Source organism: Myotis yumanensis, unplaced genomic scaffold, assembly GCF_028538775.1.
Source record: "Myotis yumanensis isolate MYYU_CA2020_CCGP unplaced genomic scaffold, mMyoYum1.0.hap1 SCAF_1, whole genome shotgun sequence".
In the NCBI taxonomy this organism is placed as follows: domain Eukaryota; kingdom Metazoa; phylum Chordata; class Mammalia; order Chiroptera; family Vespertilionidae; genus Myotis; species Myotis yumanensis.
This window is the reverse complement of record NW_027223752.1, coordinates 236805230-236829415: the sequence shown is the minus strand read 5'-3', so window position 1 is coordinate 236829415 and position 24186 is coordinate 236805230. Positions and strand designations below refer to the sequence as shown.

At 55.6% G+C, this 24186-nt stretch overlaps 1 protein-coding gene across 1 annotated transcript in view; it reads right to left on the bottom strand.

Moving 5' to 3' along the window:
• STK32B (serine/threonine kinase 32B) overlaps positions 1 to 23754 on the bottom strand; it is a 117294-nt gene extending 93540 nt beyond the window's left edge. Inside the window, exon 1 of the mRNA XM_070399549.1 lies at positions 23558 to 23754. Within this exon, the coding sequence (XP_070255650.1) occupies positions 23558 to 23609 (52 nt within the window). The 5' untranslated portion in view covers positions 23610 to 23754. The remainder of the gene's footprint in view (positions 1 to 23557) is intronic.
• Positions 23755 to 24186: the final 432 nt, after the last annotated feature.

Below are 24186 nucleotides of genomic sequence, written 5' to 3'. Positions count from 1 at the left end.
CGGCCGAGCCGCTAACACAGATCAATCAACATCAAACATAACGGGGAGTGAAAAAGCAAGATGGTCTCCTTTCATGTGGGTAGAGTTTAAAAATAGGGCTTATTGCTTTGGGCTACACATTAGGCAAAACATAAACAACCCACGGAAGGGCCAGTGGGGGGGTAGGCAAGGGGCTTCTACTCTACCTACGGTGCTCCTCCTCCCGCCGGGGAGGAGAGGCCGCTGTGCGTCGTAGCAACCCCATACTTGCCTGTGTTTCATACATTTCATTAAAAAAGTCATTAAGAACACGAGTGATGGACTTATGAAGGCCCAGCTCACGAGGGACTGTAGGCGTGTCCCTTCCAAATGGCCCGGGTGGGTGTATCTGGTCACCAGAGGTGTCACCACTTCCGCACGACTGTAGGGAGCCTGCGTGCGAGTAGCCAGCTCATCGCGGGGCCGGCAGCAAACAGAAACCGGAGTGTCCGACCGCAGCTGCGCCCAGAACTCGGCATCCGAGCTCCTTCCTCCCCCGAGGGTCCCATCGGGGACCACGGGCTTCAGGAAAGCAACCATTTGTCCCTTCTCCCTCTGAACAGGCTTTGGAGCCTCATCCTCTCTTTGTCACACTGTCATGCTGCCCTGGCGTCCTGTGACACGACTGGGCTGGAATCCAGCTCAGAGCGTCCGTATCTAAGGACAAGAGAGGGGCCGGCCCACGGCAGCTCGCCAAGTGCCCAGGGTGCACCCCACCACGCCCGGGCCTCTGGGAAGCTGTGCCAGTGTCCTGGGGCCGCCACAGCAAAGTGCTCAGAGCACAGAGGTGCATCCTGTCACAGGTCTGAGGTCGCGGAGGTAGCAGAACAGGAGGCTGTGAGGGGGACCTGCCCAGGTCTCTGCCCCACCTGCTGGCATCTCTGCTGTTTCCTGATTGGTAGATGCATCACCCCAATCTCCGCCCTCATCCTCACGTGACTTCTCCCTGTGTGCGTGTCTGGGTCCAGTCCCTTTTTATGGGGACACCAGGGCCCTTGATCGGGGCCACCCTGATGGCCTCACTTTCTCCTGATCACCTCTGTGAAGGTCCTCTCTCCACAGGTCATGTCCGGAGGTCCCGGAGGTCAGGGCGGCACTAGCTGAATTTCAAGATGTGTCACCCATCACAAGGAGCTGCCTTAACCCTCTCACCAAACCACAGACCTGCCTCTGCACTGCTGGCCTTGGCGGCCACAGCACTTCTGGGCACAGGGACGGGGACAAGGCGGGAGTAGGGGGAGGGAGGCGGCGGGGGGGCGGGGGGAGATGCCTCTCGTTCACCAGAACCTACATCAGAGCCTGGGCGTGTTTAGTAGAAAACATGTCAATTACTTGTTAAAAAATAAATGAATAAAAATGAATAAAAAGTGCCTTCGGATTCTGTCCTGTGGGCGCTCGCTGGCCAACAGCTCTCAGCGAGCCTCTTCCCCCGCGTGCGCTGACCACTCAGGAGCAATGCCAGCAGCACTGGCACCGCCGCGCGTCCAGCTCGCTCTCTGCCGGGCACTCGGCCGGGCACTTCTCAGGCAACGGGCCGCCTCACTCTCACCTCCACCTCGCCAGGCAGACGCAACAGCTGCGCCCTGAGCACGAGGAAGCCGAGGCACTCTGGCGTGCAGTGACTTGAGGGGTCCCTGCGCCATGAGGTGGGTCTCTCAGGGGAGGGTGGGGCTGTGTCCGCCGTTCCGCCTGCCCTTCCCTCCAGCCGAGGGCAGCGCCTGGCGCAGAGTGAGCCCACGATGAGCACGACCATCTACTCGAGTGTTAGAAACAGGACACTTTTCCCCCTAATCCTCATCCAAGGATATTTTTCCCATTGATTTTTATAAAGAGTGAAAGGGAGGGAGGAGGGGGAGAGAGAGAAGAGAGAGAGAAACATCAGTGTGAGAGAGACATATCAATTGGTTGCCTCCCGCAGGCGCCGTGACCAGGGCCAGGGATGAAACCTGAAACCGAGGTGCATGCCCTTGCCTGGGAATCAAACCCAAGACCCTTTGGTACGCGGGCCAACGCACTAACCACTGAGCCACCCGGCCAGGGCAGAACCAGGACGCTTTTGAAAATAAAGGGGACACTGAGCTGAGGAGGCTCTGGAAAACCCAGACGGCTCCCAGCAAACGGAGGGAAGGTTACTTCATCAACAGAGGTGGAATGAGTGAACTCAGGCTGTTCCCCCCGAGGGCCCGGGTGCTAACCACCACACGACACCCAGCAAGATGCATCTGCGAACGGAGTGGCACGGTGCGGGCATCTGCTAAAGGAGCAAACTCCTCGATGCCATTCCACAGCCGTTCACTGCGGAGGGAATTTCAGTGGTAATTTCATTACGGCAGCCTGTTATTCAGCCCCAGAGAGTAGAAATGCAAATGAAAGGGATGCTTTGTATTTAAAAAGAAAATCTTTCAGGAGACGAAGTCATTGTAGTCAGCAATTGGGGTGCACGATGGGATAAAACGTCTATGCTATCGGAGACGATGACAAAGGAATCATTTCTATCCTCCCGGTCTTGGAAAAAACAACGGAATTTCCAATGAACTTTCAGATCAATAATGATCTCAATTATCCATCCCCTTTCGTGAGCCAAATGCCTTTTCTATCGGCATAAACAAAAGAGGTACTTTCAGTGTTTCTTTCTTCTTTCTCTCCCTTCTCCTTTGCCTTCTTCTTCCCTCCCTCTCTCCCTCCCTCCCCAGCCCTACCCTCGGTCTCCCAGAAAGATATGAATTCCGGGCTCAGTACACCACACCTCACGCAGCGGAGCAGGGCAGCCCCTCCCGGGAGGCCACGAGGTGCCCAGGTCTCCCGGAAGGACAGCATCTCGGGTGTAAAGAAAGCCTGTCCTCCTCACCAGCACCTCCGATGGCGCCATCTCCCTGATCAGCGCGTCTTCTCCAGCTTGGACACCTCCCGTGGCCCATGCCAGTGGCCCACCCTCCTCTGGAGGATGCTCATCATCGCCCTGTGATTTGGCGCATGGTATCACGAACCCAGGGATCACCGAGCACGCTGGCTGAGCTTCCCAGCTGTGTGACCTTCGGCAAGGAACTCAACCTCTCTGTGCCTCACATCAGAGGTAGTGGATGGAAATGCTCTGATTTCTATTTGGTCTATTCAGGGTTTGTTTGTTGTTGTTTTTTAACTTCATTAGACACTAACCATTAAAATCTGAACATTTCACATAAAGATCCAGATATCTGGCTTCTGCAGAAGAGCAATAGCCTGGCATCCCTAGCACAGGTCCCCGCAGGGCCACGGTTTGCTGGAGTTGGGTGGTGGCTGCCCCCGCTGCTGGGACGGGCCCTCCCGGAACTCCTGTGACTTCTGTCCCCTGAAGGCAGCCGAGAGGGGCCATGACTCAGCACCGCACTCATCCTGCGGGTGGTGCCTGTGTTTCCTTCGGGGCCATTCCCTTTGCCTATCATGTCTCCCAACCAACGTTACCTTCTGAAACTGCAACCATCCTCTGAGGCCAAGTTCACAGACCGCCTCCTCCACGAAGCCTTTCTCTATGCCCCCAACTCCCAATCCGAAGCAACCCCCCTCCTCTCCCTTCCTCTAACCCTACACTGAGCCCTGCCATATGCTTTCCACTCCTGCCTTAAACTCCCCTTAGCTGTGAGCAGATGCACACGCGCGTGCGCGCGCACACACACACACACACACACACACACACAGTCAATGCAAACTTCTTGAGACCAGAGACCCTAATTCATCTGTGTTCCCCAATTGAGCACAGTTTCTCCATGAAGGGCAAACTAAGGCCCACCCCCCACCCCAAAAATGCCCATGGTCCAACTCCTGAAACTTGTGAACGTTGCATTACCTGACAAAGGGATGAATGGAGGCTGCTAATCAGTGTACCTGTAGATGGGGAGGCGTGTCTGGGTTATCCTGGTGGGCCCGATGTCATCACAGGGGCCTTAGGTGTAGATGAGGGGACAGAGACGTCTGTCAGGTGATGCAACAGCGGAAAGGCAAGGCACGGATTCCCTCCAGACTCTCCAGGAGGAACCAGCCTCACTGACACCTTGATTTAGGCCCCGTGAAGTCCACTTGGGACTTCTGACCCCCAGACGCTAAGAAACGAAACTTGTGTCAGACCACTGGTGATGGTAATTAGGGCAGAAATGGGGGCCTACTACACCCTCTTCCCACACAGTAGGTACTAACATGTACACGCCTGTCGATGCTGAATCCCACAGCGTCTTCTTTCCCCGGGTCCCGGAATCACGTAAGGACAGGATGCGCTGTCCCTCACCCCACACTGTGAAGTCCTCGGGGTACACACCGAGCTGCTGAGAAACCTGCTGAAACACAGAGGCAGCTGGGACGTGGGAGAGCCATGCGCTGTGGCTCCGGAACACGGAGCTGGAAGCCTGCCCACCCCGGGAGCGATGGCCACCTGGAGTGAGTGATTTCACCTGGACGGGCTCAGTCTCCTCGCCTGTAAAATGGGGCTGGCACAGCTCCTTACAGAAGCGCTGTGAGCCGTGCCTGGTACACACGAGACTCGGCCCAAATGCTTCGCACACACGCACGCCCGCACACCACATCCTCGAACCCCCCTAGGATGCATTTGATCCGCTCTCTGCTGCTGACAGCGGGTTTTCCAACCAGGGAAGAGCTCTGGTTCTCCGCCAAGCGATACTGGGGTGGCACACCAGCCCCAGGGGCACACTTACTCCCCGGGCCTGTCTCTCACGTGAATAAAACATGCAGATCCGAGCACCCTCCTTCCTCCGCGCTCCGCTGTGCGGAGAACACGGTCTCTGCTCCACCCTCTCTCGGCCGTCTCTGTGCACACCCTTTGCACGGCAGCTCTTCAGCTCCTCACATCAAAAGATAACGTTTACCTTCTTGCTTGTGTGTGTTTTTTGTTAATCCTCACCCAAGGGTATTTTTCCACTGATTTTTAGAGAAAGTGGAAGGAGGGAGGGGGAGAGAGAGAGAAACATCAATGTGAGAGAGACACATTGATTGGTTGCCTCCTGCACATGCCCCGATGGGTACCTGCAACCCAGGTACCTGCCCTTGGCCGGGAATTGAACCTGAGACCCTTTGGTGTGCAGGCCAACGCTGTAACCATTGAGCAACCCCAGCCAGGGCAAGACTATTTGCTCCGTCCTGGCATCTGAGCAGGCTTGGAGATTTGACTTGGCCAACGAAAAGCGGTGGGGCTGATGGTGTTTCATCACGGGCCCAGCAAAGAAAACAACAAGCGCAGTAGAAAGGCAACCTCCGGATCAGAGAAAAATCTGATTAGGGGTTAATCTCCAAAATATATAAGGAACGCCTACAATTCAATAGAAAAACACACCAAAACACACTCAGAGACCTATTAACAATGGGCTAAGGACTTGACTAGCCATTTCTCCAAAGAAGACGTACAGGTGCCCAACAGGCATATGAACAAACCCTCAACGTTGCTAATCTTGTGTTAAACCCCTGGTGATGGAAACGGAAGTCAAACCCACATGAGACATCCCTCACAGCTGTCAGGGTGGCTGCTACCACAGCCACCAAGGACAGCAGGTGCCGGCGAGGGTGTGGGGAAGCTGGAACCCTTGCCCGGTGTTGGCGGGAATGCAAGTGGGTGCAGTCGCTACAGAAAACAGTGCAGAGACTCCTCAAAAAGTGAGAAATAGAACCACCACATGATCCAGCCATCCCACTCCTGGGCACGCATCCGAAATAACTGCAGCCAGGATCTCAAGGAGATGTCAGCTCTCCCGTGTTCATGGACTAGTCCCAGTAGCCGAGATGTGGAAACAGCCTGCGTGTCCGTCAGCAGAGGGATGGATAAGGAAACGCGGCCACACGTGCGGTGGAACATTACTCGGGCTTTGAAAAGAAGGCGCTTCTGCAGCCTGTGACCACATGGATGGACCAGAGGATGTTACGCTCAGTGACATAAGCCAGGCACAGAAAGATAACTCCTGACTGATTCCACTTATAAGGTGTCTAAATTAGTCACATTCAGAGAACCAGCCCTAGCCGGTTTGGCTCAATGGATAGAGCATCTGCCCGGGGACCAAAAGGTCCTGGTTTCAATACCAGTCAAGGGCATGTACCTTGGTTGCAGGCTCCTCCCTAGCCTGGGCCCTGGTTGGGGCGCCTGCAGGAGGCAACCAATCGATGTGTTTCTCTCACATCTATGTTTCTCTCTGTCTTTCCCTCTCCCTTCCACTATCCCTAAAAATCAATGGAAAATATCCTCGGGTGAGGATGAACAACAACAAAAAATAATAACAAAAAAAATTCAGAGAATCAAAGAGTGGCGTGGTGGTGGCCGGGGGGCTGGGGGTGGGGGGTTGGGGGAGGAGGACATGGAGAGTTAGTCACCATGGACCTAAGGTTTCAGTCAAGCAAGACGAGTGAGCTCCATGGGTCTGCTGTACACAGTCCACAGTGCCTACTGTGGTCTTAGCATTTAAGGAGGCAGAGCTCGTGTTAAATAAGAGCAGATTCATGCAGACACAGGAGCATAGCAGGAGCATCTGTACCATTTCTAAGGCTTGTGCATGGGAAGTATATCACTCAGTCACTCAACAAACATCGAGGGAGTGTGACCACCTCCACTTGGCATCAGGCAGGCACCAGGCAGTCTTCCCTGGAGAGTGCAGAGCAGTTGGCATGTCCCTCTGCCACCCACAATGCAAGTACCACGGGCAAGACCGCCAGTCTGATGCAATGAGATGCCACATACGTGGAGCGGCAGCCAGGACAAGAAGCAACAACTGAGGTCTTTAGAATCAGAGCTGTGGATGGAGGGAGCCACACGCTCACCTGAGTAGCTCAGGGCCGGCCTTGCAAACTCAGAGACCTAAAGTCACCACAAAGGGAGGTCTGAAATGAACACTTTTTAATGAAAAGCAGTTTCGGGGGGCCGGCGGGGGGGAGGGGGCAGTCATGTCCTAGGCCGGCATTTTCCCTGACAAAGGTCAATGTTTACCGTAACTGAGCCTATTGTCTTTTTGCATCTACGATAACATATCTTCGGATGTCGAAGTAATTTTCCTTTTCCCGGACCCGCCCAGAACAGGCACCGCTCTGAGGAGACCACAAATCCCCCCACTGTTACAGAGTTAACTGTTAACAGGTACCTATCCTGCACCCCCCTAAGTAAAAGAAGCACGTGTCTATCATTTTACTTTTTATCCAATCCCAGAGGTTTCCCCACTTGGCCATCTCCCGCCTCCCTAATCTATCGCCAATGGATTTCATGTGACCCACCTACGTCCCCTCTTCTGACAAAATAAGGCACAAAACTGCCATTCTCCGGAGCATAATCTCAGTCCGCTGAGATTCTGATTCCCGGCAACTGTGGACAGTGTGGCTCAAATAAACTCACAAATTCTTCACAGGTTTGAATGTTTCTTACGCTGACGGAACGACTGAGGGTCGCCCCTCCGCTCTGCCACTTAGGAGCCGGGCCCGTTCCTGACTTGCTCAGCTCCAAGTTCGCCGTCTCTGGCGTGGAAACGAGGATGCTTCCCAGGGTCCCCGCGATGGTTGAATGTGCTTCCCGGGGCTCAGCCTGACACGGGCAGGAAGCTCAGCCACGGCCAGCCCGTCCCCTTCACGCCGGCCAACACCACGCAGGTGACTTGGGGGCTGTGGGTGTTCATCTTTGCTGTAGTTTTTCTGCCCATCAAGTCACCCAGGCTCCTGACGGGGCAGCAGAGCAGTGCCCGTCTGCTGGGGGTCAGGGTCGCTGACCCCTCCCTTCCCATGACCTCGGGGAAACCTCACGCTGTTCCCACGGGGCTGCAGCCGGTGCCGTGGACGCCAACTGCCTAAAAGCCAGCGAAGGACAAAACCCGAGGCTTCGGGCCCGGTGAAAGGCCCTCCTCAGGCTCCTCCTGAAGATCTAGAATAAAGCAGCCGTCGGCGCGTCCGCGTCCGGGTGAGGCCGGGGAGCCTGACGGGCAGAACGTGGGCTGTGACTGTGGGAATGTTTTGTCTCTGTTGTCAAAACGCCATCTGGAGTGGAGGACACGGGAGGTCCGTTTTCCTGGATTGCGTGGCCACTCCCCATGAGGGGTCTGCAGAAATGCTGACTGCCGGCTGCTCCCCCAGCACCGCACACAGCCCACCACGCCGAGAACGGAGAGAATGTTTCATCATTTTTACCGGAACGTACAAAAATTCTAAAGTGCGAAGATCGTCCTCTCTCTGCTCCTCGTATCCGCTGTCTGAAAATTCTAAAAGAATATTTTAGCGTAGACCCAAAGCTTCGGCTTTCTTAGGACGATCAGAAGCGTGTTAAATATTTTTCTACTATGTTATGGCACAGGCTCCTTGTAGCAAATATTTCCCTACTTAGAAAATGCAGGGGCCCAGCCGGCGTGGCTCAGTGGTTGAGCGTCAACATACACACCAGGAGGTCAGGGTTTGATACCTGGTCAGGCAGGGCACATGCCAGGGTTTCAGGCTCGATCCCCTGTGCAGTCAATGATTCTCTCTCATCATTGATGTTTCTCTCTCTCTCTCTCTCTTTCTCTCTCTTCCTTCCTCCATGAAATCAATAAAAATAACTTAAAAAAAAGAAAATGCAGGAAAGTACTGAGAAGACAATGAACGGCGTTCATAAACTCGCCACCCAGGAAAGGACCAGTATAATTCCCGGCAGTAACTGTGTCCAGTTCACGTCTGCAACCTGCCGTCTCTCTCCCATCGTGAACATCTCCCATCAAAATCACCAACAAATGTTACTTTGAACGATTCATAGCATCTCATCGCATCGTGCCCCCTGATTACATAACCGTTCTATTAAGAACGGCACTGAAATATCTTATACATGCTCCCCATCATAAAGCACGAAGATTTTTTTAAAATATGTATTTATTGGTCTGAGAGGAAGGGAAAGGGAGAGAAACATAGACCGGCTGCCTCCTGCACGCCCCCTACAGGGAATCGAGCTGCACCCAGGCATGTGCCCTGACTGGGCATCGAAGGGTGAGACGACGCTCAATCACGGAGCCACACCAGCCAGGGCTTTCTTTCTTTTTTTGTATGTTTTTATTGATTTTAGAGAGGGGGGGGGGAGAGGGAGAGAGAAAGCAGGAACACTTCTAACCACGCAACTGAAGGGCCACGTGAGCAGGGGCACCTCTCTTTTGCTCGCCAGCATCTGCCCACACCAAGTAGGGCAGGTCCTATCTCTGAGCCCCAGGCAGCAGTAACCAAGCCTTAGGCTGTGAGTGACCGTGACTGACACCCCGCCACTCCCCAGGTGCCACGGGCCTTGGGGAGTGAAGGCAGGGGAGTGAAGGGAAGCCTCGCAGCCAGGCCTCTTGCAGGGAGCGGGCAGATGGCTGGGCCCGGGGCCCCCGTGGGCTGGGAAAGGGGCTGTTGGCCCCAAGGCCGTGGCCAGGGAGGGCGTGGGACAGGGGCTGGGGGAGTTGGAACACGGCAAAGCTTGCTGTCAGGACCAAGAGCAGCTGTTTTTTCTCGAGTCTGTAAGTACCCCTTGGGTTTCTACAGAACTGGGGTTCATTTCCAGAGTTCCAAAAAGTGGGTCCTGACGTTTCCTGCCGGCGTTCTCGGAGTTTCCACTCGTGTCCCGCTGACGTGCGCCCTGCACATGGCCGAGGGTGCACTTGACCTGTGCCGTGTGCTTCCGTAGAATTACCCAGAGCTAATCCCAGGATGTGTTCCCGGAAAGCCGGTGCTGGTTCTCAATCCCGGGGGCAGTGGCTTTGGGACAAGCTGCTGAAATAAAGTCACACACCGCCTTCCAGCGGGGTTTCTCGGGGTCCGCAACATGCTATCCAAAGACGCTGCATGTCTCCAAGGGAAGATACAGGACAGAAATGCTCACAGCAGGGCCCTGGCCGGTGGCTCAGTTGGTTGGAGCGTCGTCCCATACACCAAAAGGTTGCCAGTTCCATCCCTGGTCCTGGCGCATACAGGAGGCAACCGGTAGATGTTTCTCTCTCTCCTCCTCCTTCTCTTGCTAAAATCAATAAAGAAACATATCCTCGGGTGAGGATTAAAAAAAAAAAAAAGGTAAGAGCAGGTAACATGTAGGCCAGGAATGGAGCTGGACACGTCCACTTATCACATGGGATTCAGACCACCGTGTAGTATGATACCATTCCCCCTCTACAGGCCAGGACACGGAGGCACCGGAGATAAAGGAAACGATCCGACTAGCAAATGCCAGAGTCAGACATCGGTCAGAGCAGGATCGAGCCCATGGCCTAGGCTGGTACCCCATGCGGCAGAGGCTCCCTAACTGATACTCATCCGACCACAGACACATCTGCTCACAGAGAACGCTGGAAAACTGTGTCTCGGGAACGTTCGGGAAAATGCTGAGCTGACGCACTAACTCAGACACCCATTTCTGCTTTTCTCACCACTTCTGCTGTCGTAAATCGCTTGAGCTGTAGACCCTCGCTACCTCCCCCATCGGGAACGCGGAGTGCTCGGGCCTACGGATCAGCAAGGCACAGGGTCTCCTCTGGGGCAAGACCAAAGGCAGCAACAAAAACCCCAGGAGGTTCTGCCCCGAGGCAGGACTTAACAATACAGTTGATGAAAGCACAGAACAAGTGAACTGAATCCTCCCGAAGATAAGCATTCTTCCAGTTCTTGCACAAGCTATTTCTCCCAACAAAGAAAGTAATTTGTTCTCAGAGTTTAAAAAAATGTTGAAAACAAAACCGTGTGAAGGAATAGAAAACAAACACCTAACACACCTAACTCCGTCCCTCAGCAGTCACTCTGCCAGCACAGCTCTGTCTAGCATCTGGGGTAGCATCTGATTTTCTTTTCATCCTTAGAATCTTGCCGTGCATGTAATTTTTATTTGTCAGTATTTTTATACCATTAAAAACGCTCCTTGAACATCATTTTTTGCAAGCCTTTCGAAATGCTCCGCGCCCGGGAAGTATCAGTTCCCCAAGTCCGTCCCTCGTGCTGGCTGGTCGGGGGGCGCCCGTCTTCCCCTGTTTCCCTTGAGCTGGGGGAGCTCTTGAAGGGAGACACACAGGCCGGGGCGTGTCTGTTTCACAGAGGCAGGTCCGGTCGCAGCGCAGTGACACACACAGAGACGCCCCAACAAGGCCATGAGCAGTGGCCACTTCTCCAGCCCCAGGAAGTGAAAAGGGATCCATGAGACAGAGAGGGAGATTTGAGGAACTAGTGAAAGAATCCACCGCTTCACCAAACAAAATTCCATCTAAGATAGGCGACATCCAGAGCACACCGTGCAATGCACAGATCGTGTCTCAGAAATGAACACTGGGAACCCTATGGGGGGTGGGCAGCGAGTGCCGCCCACAGGGACACGTGGGAGGCACACGAGGCCCCAGAGCCCGACCTTGCGTCGTATTTGCTGGCCAAGAAAAAATATAATCAGTGCAGGTTTATTTCTCTGCCTCCCCATCGTGCCACAGAAATTATAGGGATTGGTCAACAGAAGCTCTGAACGATTTATAACCTCAGTTTAAAAGACCGTGACACCCCAGAAAGATCAGAGGCACTTGTAATTTCCTGGAAGAAGTACTTAAAATGCCAGTGCAAACCACTGTCCTATGCAAATCACTGTCCTATGCAAATCATCACTGTCCTATGCAAATGCCTAATTCTGGTGAACACAGGAAAGGTGTGTCTACTAAGCTCCCTTTGATTCTTGGGGAGAATTACACTCTGGAGAGGAGGGATAAGGACCTGTGTTGGAATTTATTGAATACTAGAGGCCCGGTGCACGAAATTCATGCACAGGGGGCAGGGGGTCCCTCAGCCTGGCCTGCACCCTCTCCAATCCGGGACACCTCGGGGGATGTCCGACTGCCTCTTGCAATCCGGGACCGCTGGCTCCTAACCGCTTGCCTGCCTGCCTGACTGATTACCCCTAACTACTCCCCTATCGGCCTGATCGCCCCTAACTACTCCCCTATCGGCCTGATCGCCCCTAACCACCTCTGCCTAGCCCTGCACCCAAGACCCAGGCTCCCCTCCCTCTGGCCAGCCGCAGGCACCCAGGACCCGGGCCGGCCGCAGCCGCAGGGGACCATGGGCAGGCGGCTTCACCCAGATCGCAACCTCTGGCACCTGGGACCGCGGGGCGGGCAGCTTGTCCCTCTCCGAGGCCGCAGCCTGGCTGGTCCCCATTCCTCTCTCGAGAGCTCATTTGTGCCTGGCTGATCCCCATTCCTCTCTCACAAGCTCATTTGTGCCTGGCTGGTCCCCATTCCTCTCTCCCCAGTGTTGAGTGTCTGAGCAGTTACGGCGTGATGGCATGAGGGCGTGACGATGTGAGGGCATGATGACCATTTGCATATTAGCTCTTTGTTATATAGGATGACACAAAGTGACTTTTTTAATTTTGTTTAAAAAGATGCTTTAATAATAATTACACTTTAAATGGAATTTATAAATGTCTCCTACCACTTCAGTGAGCTGCAGACTACCCTGCCGCACAATGACTGTTGAACTTGACCAGCTGTGCTGCCTGTGAGTGGCACCTGACATGGGATCATGGGCGAGAAGGTCCGTAAGCCTCTGTGGGGGCATCTGTGTTCCCAGGTACATCAACGCCAAGGACGGAAGTGTCTCCCTGGACGCAGATATATCCAACGAGGCACGCCTATGACACACCGCCCTTTCCTGAGGGTTTACTTTATTTTTATGACTCTCCCCTGAGGATTTCCCCCCAGTGATCTTTAAGAGAGAGTGGAAGGGAGGGAGGAGGGGAGAGCGAGAGAGAGAAACATCGATGTGAGAGACACATTAACTGACCAGGGCCGGGGATCGAACCTGCAACTGAGGTATGCGCCTTTGACCTGGAATCGAACCTGAGACCCTTCGGTCCAGGGGCCGCCGCTCTAACCATTGAGCCAAACCGACCAGGGCAGGATGTTTATAATGTAGTCCTAGCCACCAATTCCTCCCCTACCCACCCATCCTTCAGTCTGCAGTGAGCATGGTCCTTCTAAAATGAAAACCTTCTCACAGCCCTCCCCAGATCAGAAGCAAGAGGCTCACCTCATTCTCTACAGCAGGGCCAGCGCCCGGGCCAGTGCCCAGACCCACAGCCGGGCATCGACAACGCTCTGTCTCAGCTGGGCCCTGCGCGGTTTCACATCCTGGCTTGCAGATGAAGAAACTGAGGGTGAGGGAGATGAAGAAATGGACTTGAGGCCGCTCAGCTAATAAATGGCAGGGCCAGCATAACCACTGTGCTATGTAAGGGCGTCCGTACGGGAAGGTTCCATGAGGGACCTGGCAGGGGGTCTGGTGCATCCCAGGGACACATGGGCCCAGAGGCCCGGATTCAACCTGTAAGCTGGGCTGGGCTGGCTGTGGTTTGAGGGAGAAAGAGGATTAAAGGAACATCAGATGAGGCTCCTAAGATGGGGAGACTGTGGTGCCACATCCTTCGGGGACCGGCCGCTACCTTTGGGCTACGGTGCCAACCCGAGCTGGGTGCACCCTGCAGACCTGTCCGCTGCCCAAGCCCGCACCCACACAACTGCCGTCAGCACCGCCGACAGTTCGTTCGGTATAAATCCCTGCTCGAAGCATCAGGGAGCAGGTGGCCACGAAGGGTCTGCGAAAGGGCAACACGTCCTCCACGGGTTCCACTGCTGTGCGTCGCTTACTTTATCTGCCTTCCTCTCTAGAGCAGTCGGAGTCTGTTTCCAACTTAAGCTGGAAATGTAAAGTTCCCTTGTCAAAGGTCTTATTCAAGTGAAATCAGTCAAGACAGAGGAAGTCTTAGGTAAATAACAGCAGGTAATGCGCGGCTACGGAAATAATAATTCTGCAGGAGGGATGTCAACCTTGGAGTCTGGAAAAGGCTGCCCTGAGTCACAGGGAAAGCAGCGAGACCAAGCACCCTGTTCTGTCACCCAAGACAACCTGGTCAACCGCAGAGCCCCAGGTGCCAGGGAGAGAATGAAGCGGGCGCGCGAACAGCGTTACCGTGACAAGTGAATGGAATTGTGCACGGAAATAGTGGCCCGGAGCAGGTGCTCCTAGGTGCGACCTGGTCTCCCCTCCCCCAGCTCCCTCCTTCAGATTCCAGCAGGGAGCCTGCTCCTGTCCTGGGTGACAGTGTGGTTTCTCTCTGTCTTCTCTGACACACGCACTGGGACAGCAGCTGGGAGGGAGGGCAGAGCCTGTGACGCAGGGGGCCACGCTGGAGCCAGAGCCACAGGCCAGGTCCTCGTGGAGACCGGGGCTCGTGGGGAGACAGGCCTGCACGAAGGACTCCCACGAGGAGATGAGGAGCTGCCACGCGATAAATGCCACGAAGGGCACGAGGCCGCGTGAGGAGGTCCCTGGGGTGCTGACCCGTCTGGGAATCGGAGAAGACAGCTTGCAGCAGGAGAGACGGAGAAAACCAAGCCGGGTGGGGACAGCACAGGATAAGGCCCTGGGGCAGGGCCGCCCACGCAACTTACAAGAAACTGAAGGGACACTCCCACGATTTAAGAATACACATAATAGCATTGATTGTTAGGAGCAAAAATAGCTTAAGGGTACAGGGAGCAACCACGTGCCGGATTGGGCTAGAACTTAAGCACACGGAGTCATTTCATTTCACTCGAGCGAGCGGGGAAGGAGAACACGAGATGGGGCGGGGGGGGGGGGGTGGCAGGTTCAGACCAGAGGCCTTGGAGGCCTTATCACGGCGCTAATCTTGACGCAGGAGCACTGGAGCCACTAAGGAACGCAGAGCGGGACCAGCCTGATCATATCTGCGAGTTGAAGCTATAATCCTGGATGTTGGGTGGAGGATGTGCCGAAAGGGCAAGAGACCGAGCAGGAGACAGTTCAGAGGCAGCAGGGGATGGGGGCGGGGGGGGCGGGGGGGCGGGGGGGGTCCCCACATGGGGCAATGCTTGCATGGAGCTGGTGGTGAGGTGGCTGGAAAGACGGGGGCAAGGGTCACATCAACACAGCCAGGTACCTGGTTGGATTTGTGGGGGTGAAGGAGCTGGAAGTCAAGGAAAACCCGAGATGCTATGGCTTCTGGATCATGGTCCCATACACTGAGCGGGAACTTTGGGAAGAGGGTGAGTTTGGCTGAGGTCATTTGAACGTGAGGTATTCCATCTTTTGAGACATCCAAGTGGAATTATACCCAGGAACATGGATTCGGAGCCCACAGGAGAAACAGGCGTTAAAGAAATAAATTATTGAGTCACTGTCGTTTAGGAATATGTCCCAGTTATTAATGTCACCGCTCAGCCCAAAGCCAGCACTCTGGACGGTGGAGCAGGACCTGCAGACACGTCCCCCGTTCAGACTTCCAGCAGGAAAATCCCCAAAACTATGAGCAGGCCCGTCACGCAGGCGAGAACGAAACACATGAGGAAAACTCGACCGCATTCGTCAGGACATGTGACATGAGGTGTAAAACAACAAGGAAATGCCGTCTTAGGCTCATCCAACCGGCAAATCTGAAAGAGGCGGTGACACTGAACACTTGCACGGACATAGAGGCGCGCTGCCCAGCGTGTAGCCACGGCCAGGGGCACCTCTGAATGTAGTTAGCCCAGAGTGAGGCTTGCCGGAAGCGCATCACACACACACACTGTCCAATAGGAAGGAAAGTATAAAACGCCTGCATAATTTAGCACTGCTTACACATTGAAACCATATTATTTTCGGTATATTAGGCTAAATGAAATGGATTATTAAGTTCATCTATATCTTTTTACCTATATAATGTTACCACTAGAAAATTTAAAATTGCATATCTGTCTGGTATTTGTAGGCTTATTCTGTTTTTTTAAAATATCTTACCTAATAATAGACAAACATGTAAATTGACCATACCTTCACTACACTAACCAGCCAATCAGGAGAGTATGCAAATTAACCCAACAAAGATGGCAATTAATTTGCATATGTAGGCTCCAAGCGGCGGAGCGAAGCCGGATGGCCCCAGGGCCAGCTCCGGCCAGAGCCCGGCCAGAGCTAAGGCCTGGGTCCCAGGTGCCAGAGGCAAACCGGTGCCAGCAGCCAAGGGAAGGGAAGGCCTATTGCACGAATCTCTTCATGCAACAGGCCTCTAGTATATATATATTTGTACTGATTTCAGAGAGGAAGGGAGAGGGAGAGAGAGACAAAAACATCAATGATGAGAGAATCATTGATTAGCTGCCTCCTGCAAGCTCCCTACTGGGGATCAAGCCTGCAACCCAGGCATGTGCCCTTGACCAGCATCGAACCTGGGACCCTTCAGTCTGCAGGCCAACGCTCTAACCACTGAGCCCACCAGCTAGGGCATGAATTTATTCTTTGTTGTTGTGAATTCTCACCCGAGGCTATTTTTCCCATTGACTTTTAGAGGGAGTAGAGAGGAGGGAGGGAGAAGAAAGAAAGAGAGAGGGAAACATCAATGTGAGAGAGGCACATCGATTGGCTGCATCCCACACACGCTCTGACAGGGGCCAGGGATCGAACCTGCCACCGAGGGGTGCGCTCTACACCCGGAATCCAACCTGAGACCTTTCCTTGGGCGGCTGGCGCTCTAACCACCGAGAACTGGCCGGGGCCTTATTTCTTTAGAACAGTGCTGACTGCAGCAACGGCAACGTTTGCACGTGGCTGTGAGAGTGGAAACAGAGAGTGTAAATGGAAAAGCATTTGCTGCTTGTGCTATAAAGCTGACGTGCACCTTCTCTGAGAACCGCCCCTCTCCTACACGTGTGTCCCAGGGGCCTCTGACGTGTGCTCAGAGGCACATGCAAATTCACACAGCACCGTTCACGAGAGGCAAAAGCCAGCAGGGGCACAAATGTCCACGGGCAGAAGGAAGAAGGGTGGGTTATGGTCTCGTCACGCACTGGAACACGACACAGCAGTGAACATGCGTACACGGCAGCAGCACATGGTTCATGGATCAATCTCAGAAGCTCACGCCTGAGCAAAACCAGAAAATTACAGAATACACAACACCTGGCACACGTGTCTACATGTGAAAGCTGTGGGTGTTTGTACCGGCCCAGCGTCCCCCTGCCCTTCCTCTGATGATCCCACTCCCTGGGGAGAGTCTTCACATCGCTCAGTCCCAGTGCCTCCAGGGGGGCCAGCTGCACCCCCGATCCCAGCCTGGGCACGGACCCCGCCTGGCCAGTGGGAGCCTCCTTCTTCTGGGTCACAGCAGCTGGTTCAAGGAGGGCCCAGGACTTCAGCGGGACCGACCAGAACTAACCAGGATTTTCTGCAACAGCCGTGAAAAGATGCTCCCTTTTCCATGCCCGGAGCTGTGCGGCCGTGAGTCTGGGGGTGCGGGGGCCCCACGAGCAGGGCGCCTGCCTGAAGCCACACGGAGGACAGCAGGGCATCGGAAGGGGACGATTCCCGATGATCTCACTCGGGAGCTGGTTCCAGGCACGGCTGAGGGCCCACCCCTGCATTCGCTCGCTTACCCTCATCCAGCAGCCTCGCGGGGCACTTCTGTGCTCCCGGTGGTCTTTCAGGCCTCGCAGATACGGAGGCGAGTAAATCACACCACACACACACCCCTCTAGGAGCTGGTAACCCCCTAGGAGGAGACAACATACCGAGTCCCTGCTTTTAAGGAGGAAAACAGACAATAACTAAGAGCAAAGAGGGAGGGAGGTCAGAGGGCACACCCGGCGGGCAGGTGGGCATCCCCAGGCCCTCTGCTGTCACCCGCTCTGTTACTTGCTGCCGGAGGTGGGGTGTGGGCAGGCTGACGAGAGGACCGACAGGCCCCTATGCCATTTTAACAATCACCGTGGCTACTGCACGGAGGTGACCCTGAAGGGGAAAGGGCAAAGTAAGGAGAGCAGCTAAGGAGGCCACTGTAATCATCTAAGCAAGTCACGTGACCGTGGCTTGGCCCAGAGCGGCCGTGATGGAGGCGATGGGAAGGGCCCAGGGCCGACTGATTCCTCTCGAAGAACTTCTTGTTGGTTTTTTGTCGTTTGCAACTGAAGGAGGCTGGTCTGACCAGGCGGGTTCCATCTAATCTCCGATGCCAGCCACATCGGATGCACCATTCGTGTATGGACCACTGACAGCACATGCTGCCCATCAGTCCAGGACGTGATTCCTTCTGGTCACTTGTCAGGTGGGTGTGAGCAATACGACCGCATGCAAACACTAAAACTAACATCCCAAATGCCTCCGCGGCCAGCCGTGACCATAAACCACAGCCCGGTCTCAGAGACGTCCAAACACGGAAAACGCGGGCCTCAGAACCAACACAAGGCAACAGTGGTAGACGCGTCTCGCTTTATAGCAATGACCCGCCAATGCCTCAGACTTGTACGATCCACCCCTATTTTCTGCAACGTTTGAAAAGTAGAGCTGAATCCTGCCATTCGTTTCTGCTAAACCACCTCATACTGACTTAGAGCCATTTTCTCGGGCCATTTTTTTTTTTAATCCTCACGTGGAAGACAAATCAAAACGGGTTTTCCAAGGAGGTGTGGTTCTCCACCCCAAAGCTTTACACCCTAGAATCCTGCGCTAGATTTGCAGGAGCCTCGTGCAAGTATGGAAGCGAGTCCCTTAACCCAGGGCCCTCACAGGCATCGCTCCCGCCTCCACCTCGGGGCACACGCTCTACAGAGGAGCCAGGTAAATGATGATAGTTCCATTTGATTGAATATTAAAACCCATTAAAATGTTAATTTTTAAGGTACTGTAACAACATAATTCCTTAAAATAGGATGCTAAGAGAAAAAGCAGGAATCATTTTATCAGTGGTAAGTGTATACTTACATAAAAATATCTAGACATGGGCCCTGGCTGGTGTACCCCGGGAGTGGTTAGAGCATCTGCCCATGGTCAAGGGCACATAACTGGATTGCAAATTGGAACCCTGGCCCGATCCGGCGCATGCAGAAGGCAACCAATCAATGTGTCTTTCTCACATCTTCCTTTTTCTCTTTCTTTCTCTCCCCCCTCCCTCCGTCCCTCCCTCCTTCCCATTCTCCTTAAAAAATCAATGGAAAAAATATCCTCAGGTGAGGATTAACAACAACAACAAGAATGTCTAGACATGGATCAGGGCAGTAAGGGGGAAAACAAAAGCAATGCTGACACGGAGTGAAATGGTGGACGGCTTTGTCTCTGTTCCCGAGCCTTGTATTATGGCATGATTGCTCCACAGATGTGTTCGGGAGTGGGTATCCGAGATGATGACGTAGGACCAAGTGTTGTCAGGATGCATTCGTGTTGTCTTCCTATCCGTGTCTGTACAGGGACCCTGTGGGGGCCTGATCTGCATGCCAGTCTCATTCTGCCGCTCACACGTGTCTGTGAGAGACGCATCGTCCCACAGGCCTCCAGACACAGCCCAAGGGACACTGCCGGGTCCCAAATTCCGGAGTTAAACAGACCCAGGGCCCTGGCTGACACACCTCAGTGGTACAGCATCGGCCTGCACACCCGAGGGTCTTGGGTTCGATTCCTGGTCAAGGGCACGTACCTAGGTTGCAGGTACGATCCCCAGCCCTTGTTGGGGCGTATGTGGAAGGCAACCAATCAATGTGTCTCTCTCACATTGATGTTTCTCCTCCCTCTCTCTCTCCCTCTGCCCCCTCCCCTCTCTAAAAAAACAATGAAAAAATTATCCTCACTCCTGAAGATTTAAAAAAGTAATAATAATAAAAAACAGACGCAGGTGTGAGTCCCGGCTCATCCACACAGGCTGTGGGAGCCCCCGTCACCTCAACAGGGAAATGCAGGTTCTGAGACTTCGTGGCTGAGTCATGAAAACCATTCCCACGCAGGCCTGGAACGTGGTCCATGCGATGTAGTTACTCTTGCTGTTCATCTCAGCGGGATGCAGGCTAAATTCTTGCCATCAGAATGTAGATGGCAAATTTTCAGCTCTGGCCTTGCATTAAATTACTTACAAACAAGACTTATTCTGGTTGGGTAGGTGTCTGCATTTTCAACGACTAGCTGGCTCTGGCTGGGGAAAGCAGGTCCCTTCCCTGGACCATGTCACTCTCCTGCTTAGAACCCTCCAGAATGCCTATAGGATCGAGGCCAAGCACATGGCCATGGGCCCTTTAAAGCCGGCCAGGCACTCAGGGTTCAGCCCCTGTGCCTTCCAGCCTCACACCTCACACCGCAGGAATGCTAAGCCCCCTACAGTCTTCCCAATGAGCCATGATTACTCTTTACTATCTGCCTTTGCACGTTCTGTTCCATCCCTCTGAAACACCCTTCCCCCCTGAACCAACACCTCCTTCCCCAGTAACTCCTGCCATCTCTACAAGACTCAAGTCCAAGAAGAAGTCTTCTCTCACGGGCCTCCCTGCTCCAGGGTTAGGTACCACCCTCTAGAGTAGCACAGCCCCTGAGCTCCCTGCATCGTCCTGGCTCTCCACCATTTGACGGGTGGCAAATAAGAGCGTTTTACTCTCACACGGAAATAATTAAGAAACATGCTGGCAAAATCGAGTGAGTTAATGTTTGCCTGGGCTGGCAGCGGGCACCGGGAGGAGAGTCCTAACCTTGCATTTCAACAAGCCCCGGAGGGCGTCTGACCTTGGGCCCTGACCCCTTTGGAATGAGGAACTATGGCCGGAAAATCAAAAGGTCGGTGACACCAGCTATAACTATTTTGCCAGTAAATATTTTAAAAAACATTTATATATATATTTTTTTATTGATTTCAGAGAGAAAGGGAGAGGGAGAGATAGAAACATCAAGGATGAGAGAGAATCATTGGTCAGCTGCCCCCTCCATGCCCCCTTTTGGGGATCGAGCCCACAACCCGGGCATGTGCCCTTGACCAGAATTGGACTTGGACTTGGGACCCTTCAGTCCCCAGGCTGACACTATCCACTGAGCCAAACCAGCTAGGGCGCCAATAAATATTTTTAAGCTCATTTCCTGGGACAAAGGATAGAGAAGTTGTAAATCCAAGGGAGGTGAATTTCCTCTGCACATAAAGAGAAAGATGCTAAAAGGATTACCGAACGCATGACCTTTGACCCAGGCTAGAACCAGGAAGCCCTAAAATTGGGGGTCTGTGCTTTCTTCAGAGAAGGGTATCCATGGCTCTCATCAAGGGATTCTGTGATGGGCTGCACGGGATCCCCCAAACTTCCTATGTTGAAACTCCAACCCCCAATGGCCTGCATTTGGAAACAGGGCCTTCAAGGAGATCATTGATGTTACGTGAGGTCAAAGGTGAGCCCGAATCTGATAGGACTGGTGTCCTTATAAGAAGAGGAAGAGCCCAGCTGGTGTGGCTCAGTGGTTGAGCGTTGACCTATGAATCAAGAGGTCACCGTTCGATTCCCAGTCAGGGCACATACCCAGGTTTCGGGCTCGATCTCCCGTGGGGGGCGTGCAGGAGGCAGCCGATCAATGAAATGATTCTCTCTCATCATTGATGTTTCTATCTCTCTCACCCTCTCCTTTCCTCTCTGAAATCAATAAAAATGTTTTTTTAAAAAGGAAGAGGAAGAAGCACCAGAGATCTCTCTCTACCTCCTCAGTACACAACAGGCCACGTGCGGGCCCGGCGGGCAGGGGGCCGTCTGCAGCCAGGAAGCGTTCCCACCTGAAGCCGCCACACCGGCCCCTGCACCTGGGGCTCCCAGCCTCTGGAACAGTGAGAAATGTAATTTCTGCCGCTCAAACCACTACCACCAACGAATTCTTCTGCTTCGATGTGTGCGGCGTTGTTACCGTAGCCTGAGCAGACTCACACACACCCCTTCCCCCAAACAGGTGGAAAACTGAGTTGCTGAGGACAGAAAGGTCCTGGCCCACGTCATCCTCCCAGCTGTCAATGGAAGAATGTGTCTCCGCGGAGGGTCTGAGCGTCATCTCTCAGGACAGAAGTACTCCCAAGGGGCATCCCTCCCTAGCGGGCTGTCCCATAGCAGAGCAGACCTTCGAATGCTGGTATCCGTGTCACGTTCACTGACTCCCATGACAAGTTCAGGGTCAACGTGGACGCGGCTGAGGAAGCGTTCAGCTCCATGGTGTCCTAATTCTTCCTGGGACACACAAGAGCCTCCGCCACCTCCCCTCTGTCTGCTCCTGTCCCCGCCTGCCTGTGCTCCACCCTAAAGGACCAGGAAGGGGGCGTGGGCCTCTCGGGGTCCCCATGCCCTGCACTGGCCCCCCGCACTGCCCGTATCACCAGGGAGGGTCATGATTACTGAGTGCCCCAGGCGAGAACCTCCTTGAAGAAAGAACTGAATGGGCCTGGACTTAGTACACTGGCTGGTGAGTGTCCCTTTGAAGGAAGCTGTCGGGCCCAGCCTCTGACCACCATCCCCAGCCCTGGCCGCTCTGGAAACCGTGACCAGGCACACAAGCCTGTGCCTGGGTGCTGACTCCAGCCTCACAGCCGGCTCCGTCCCTCGGGAGAGGCGAGTAGGACACCCTTTCTCAGCTCTGAAAGCGGGAGAGAACAGTTCCCGCTCCCAGGGCTGCTGCACGGGGCCAGGCACACTGGACAAGCCGTGGAGAACATGCAGTTGGAAACCCCACGCTGTTGGAGGCAGAGCGCTAACATCACCACCACATGTGAACAGCTCTGCCATGGAATTTACCAGGCACTTTTCACACGGTTACCAGCAGTTCAGCTTCAAACAGCCCCACAGAGTAGTAGGTGGTATCCTCATCCTCATCTCACAGGTGACAAAACAAAGGTTTCAGAGAGGTTAAGTAAGTTGCCCAGGGACACAGCACTGGAGATGGGGTTCTGCTAGTCCAGATACAGAACTCTGGCGCCCCGGCTGCGAGGACCCCCTGGAGTTAGGTGAGGTGTGAGCTCCCCCACTCCCCCAGCGCCCCTCTCCCCCGGCACCCTTCTCCCCCAGAGCCCCTCTCCCCCAGCGTTCCTCTCCCCCAGCGCCCCTCTCCCCCAGAGCCCCTCTCCACCGGCGCCCCACTCCACCGGCGGCCCTCTCCACCGGCGCCCCTCTCCCCCGGCGCCCCTCTCCCCCGGCGCCCCTCTCCCCCGGCGGCCCTCTCCCCCGGCGCCCCTCTCCCCCGGCGCCCCTCTCCCCCGGCGCCCCTCTCCCCCGGCGGCCCTCTCCCCCGGCGGCCCTCTCCCCCGGCGCCCCTCTCCCCCGGAGCCCCTCTCCACCGGCGCCCCTCTCCCCCGGAGCCCCTCTCCACCGGCGCCCCACTCCACCGGCGCCCCACTCCCCCAGGGCCCCTCTCCCCCGGCGCCCCTCTCCACCAGCGGGGTGTCTTCCCCGGAGCCACGCACTGGAACCAGGATAAGTTTCCCGGGCGGTCCTGGGCGAGGCTGGCGGCGTGGACGCTGCCCTGCCCGAGGGCACACGCATTGGGCACACACGCCCCTCCGCCTCCTCCAGCCTCGGCTCTGAAGGCGCCGGCTTCCCCGGGACTCGGTGGCCAGGCCATCCTTCCTCTGCTCCCCAGGGAGGGCTTCGCGTTCCCCTCCGAACCCGCCCTCAAGGGCCCCGAAACGTAGGGGCTGCCCGGGAGGAAGCCCCGCGCCCGGGGGGATGGGGGTGGGCAGGGTGAAGGCCGGGAGGAGGGGGTTCGGGGGGAGGGACCGACCGAGGCCGCGCGCGGGGGCGGCGCCCCTTACCTTCCTCGTCCTCGGCGAAGGCGGCGGGCTTGTGGGAGTGGTTCCCGCCCATATTCCGCGCGGCGCCCGCTACATGCCGGGTCGCGGGGATGCGGGGTGCTCCGGGCGGGGCGCGGGGTGCCGGGGCGCCGGACGGGGTGCGGGATTCGGATGCTGGGCTCGGGTGCGGGGCGAGCGCCCTGCCCAGGCTGCAGCCGGCGCCGAGCGGTCCGGGGCCGAGCGCCGCGCAGGGGCGGGGACCGCGCCCGCCACGCCCCCTCCTCCGGGCGCCCGGGCTGAGCTTCCCGCCGCGCCGCCCGGGAACCGGGGCTCCCTCCCCGCGCCGGGGCCACGGAGCGCGCTTCTCCCCGCTGCAGCGGCGGGCGGCGGGCGGCGGCGCGGGCGGAGCGGGAGGGGGAGGAGGGGGAGGGTACGGAGACACAGCACCCCCCCTCTGCACGTAGGGCGCGGCGGCGGGCTCGGCTTTGGGGACCCCCTGGAGGGGGCGTGGCGGGCACCACCGGGAGCTCAGTCCCGGGGGAGGGGCGGGCGCCTCGGGGAGCGCAGACACCTGGGGAGCTCAGTCGGGAGCGGGGAAGGCGAGGGGGAGCCTGGAGGAGAGGGCGCGGTCGCCCCCCGCCACGCCCACC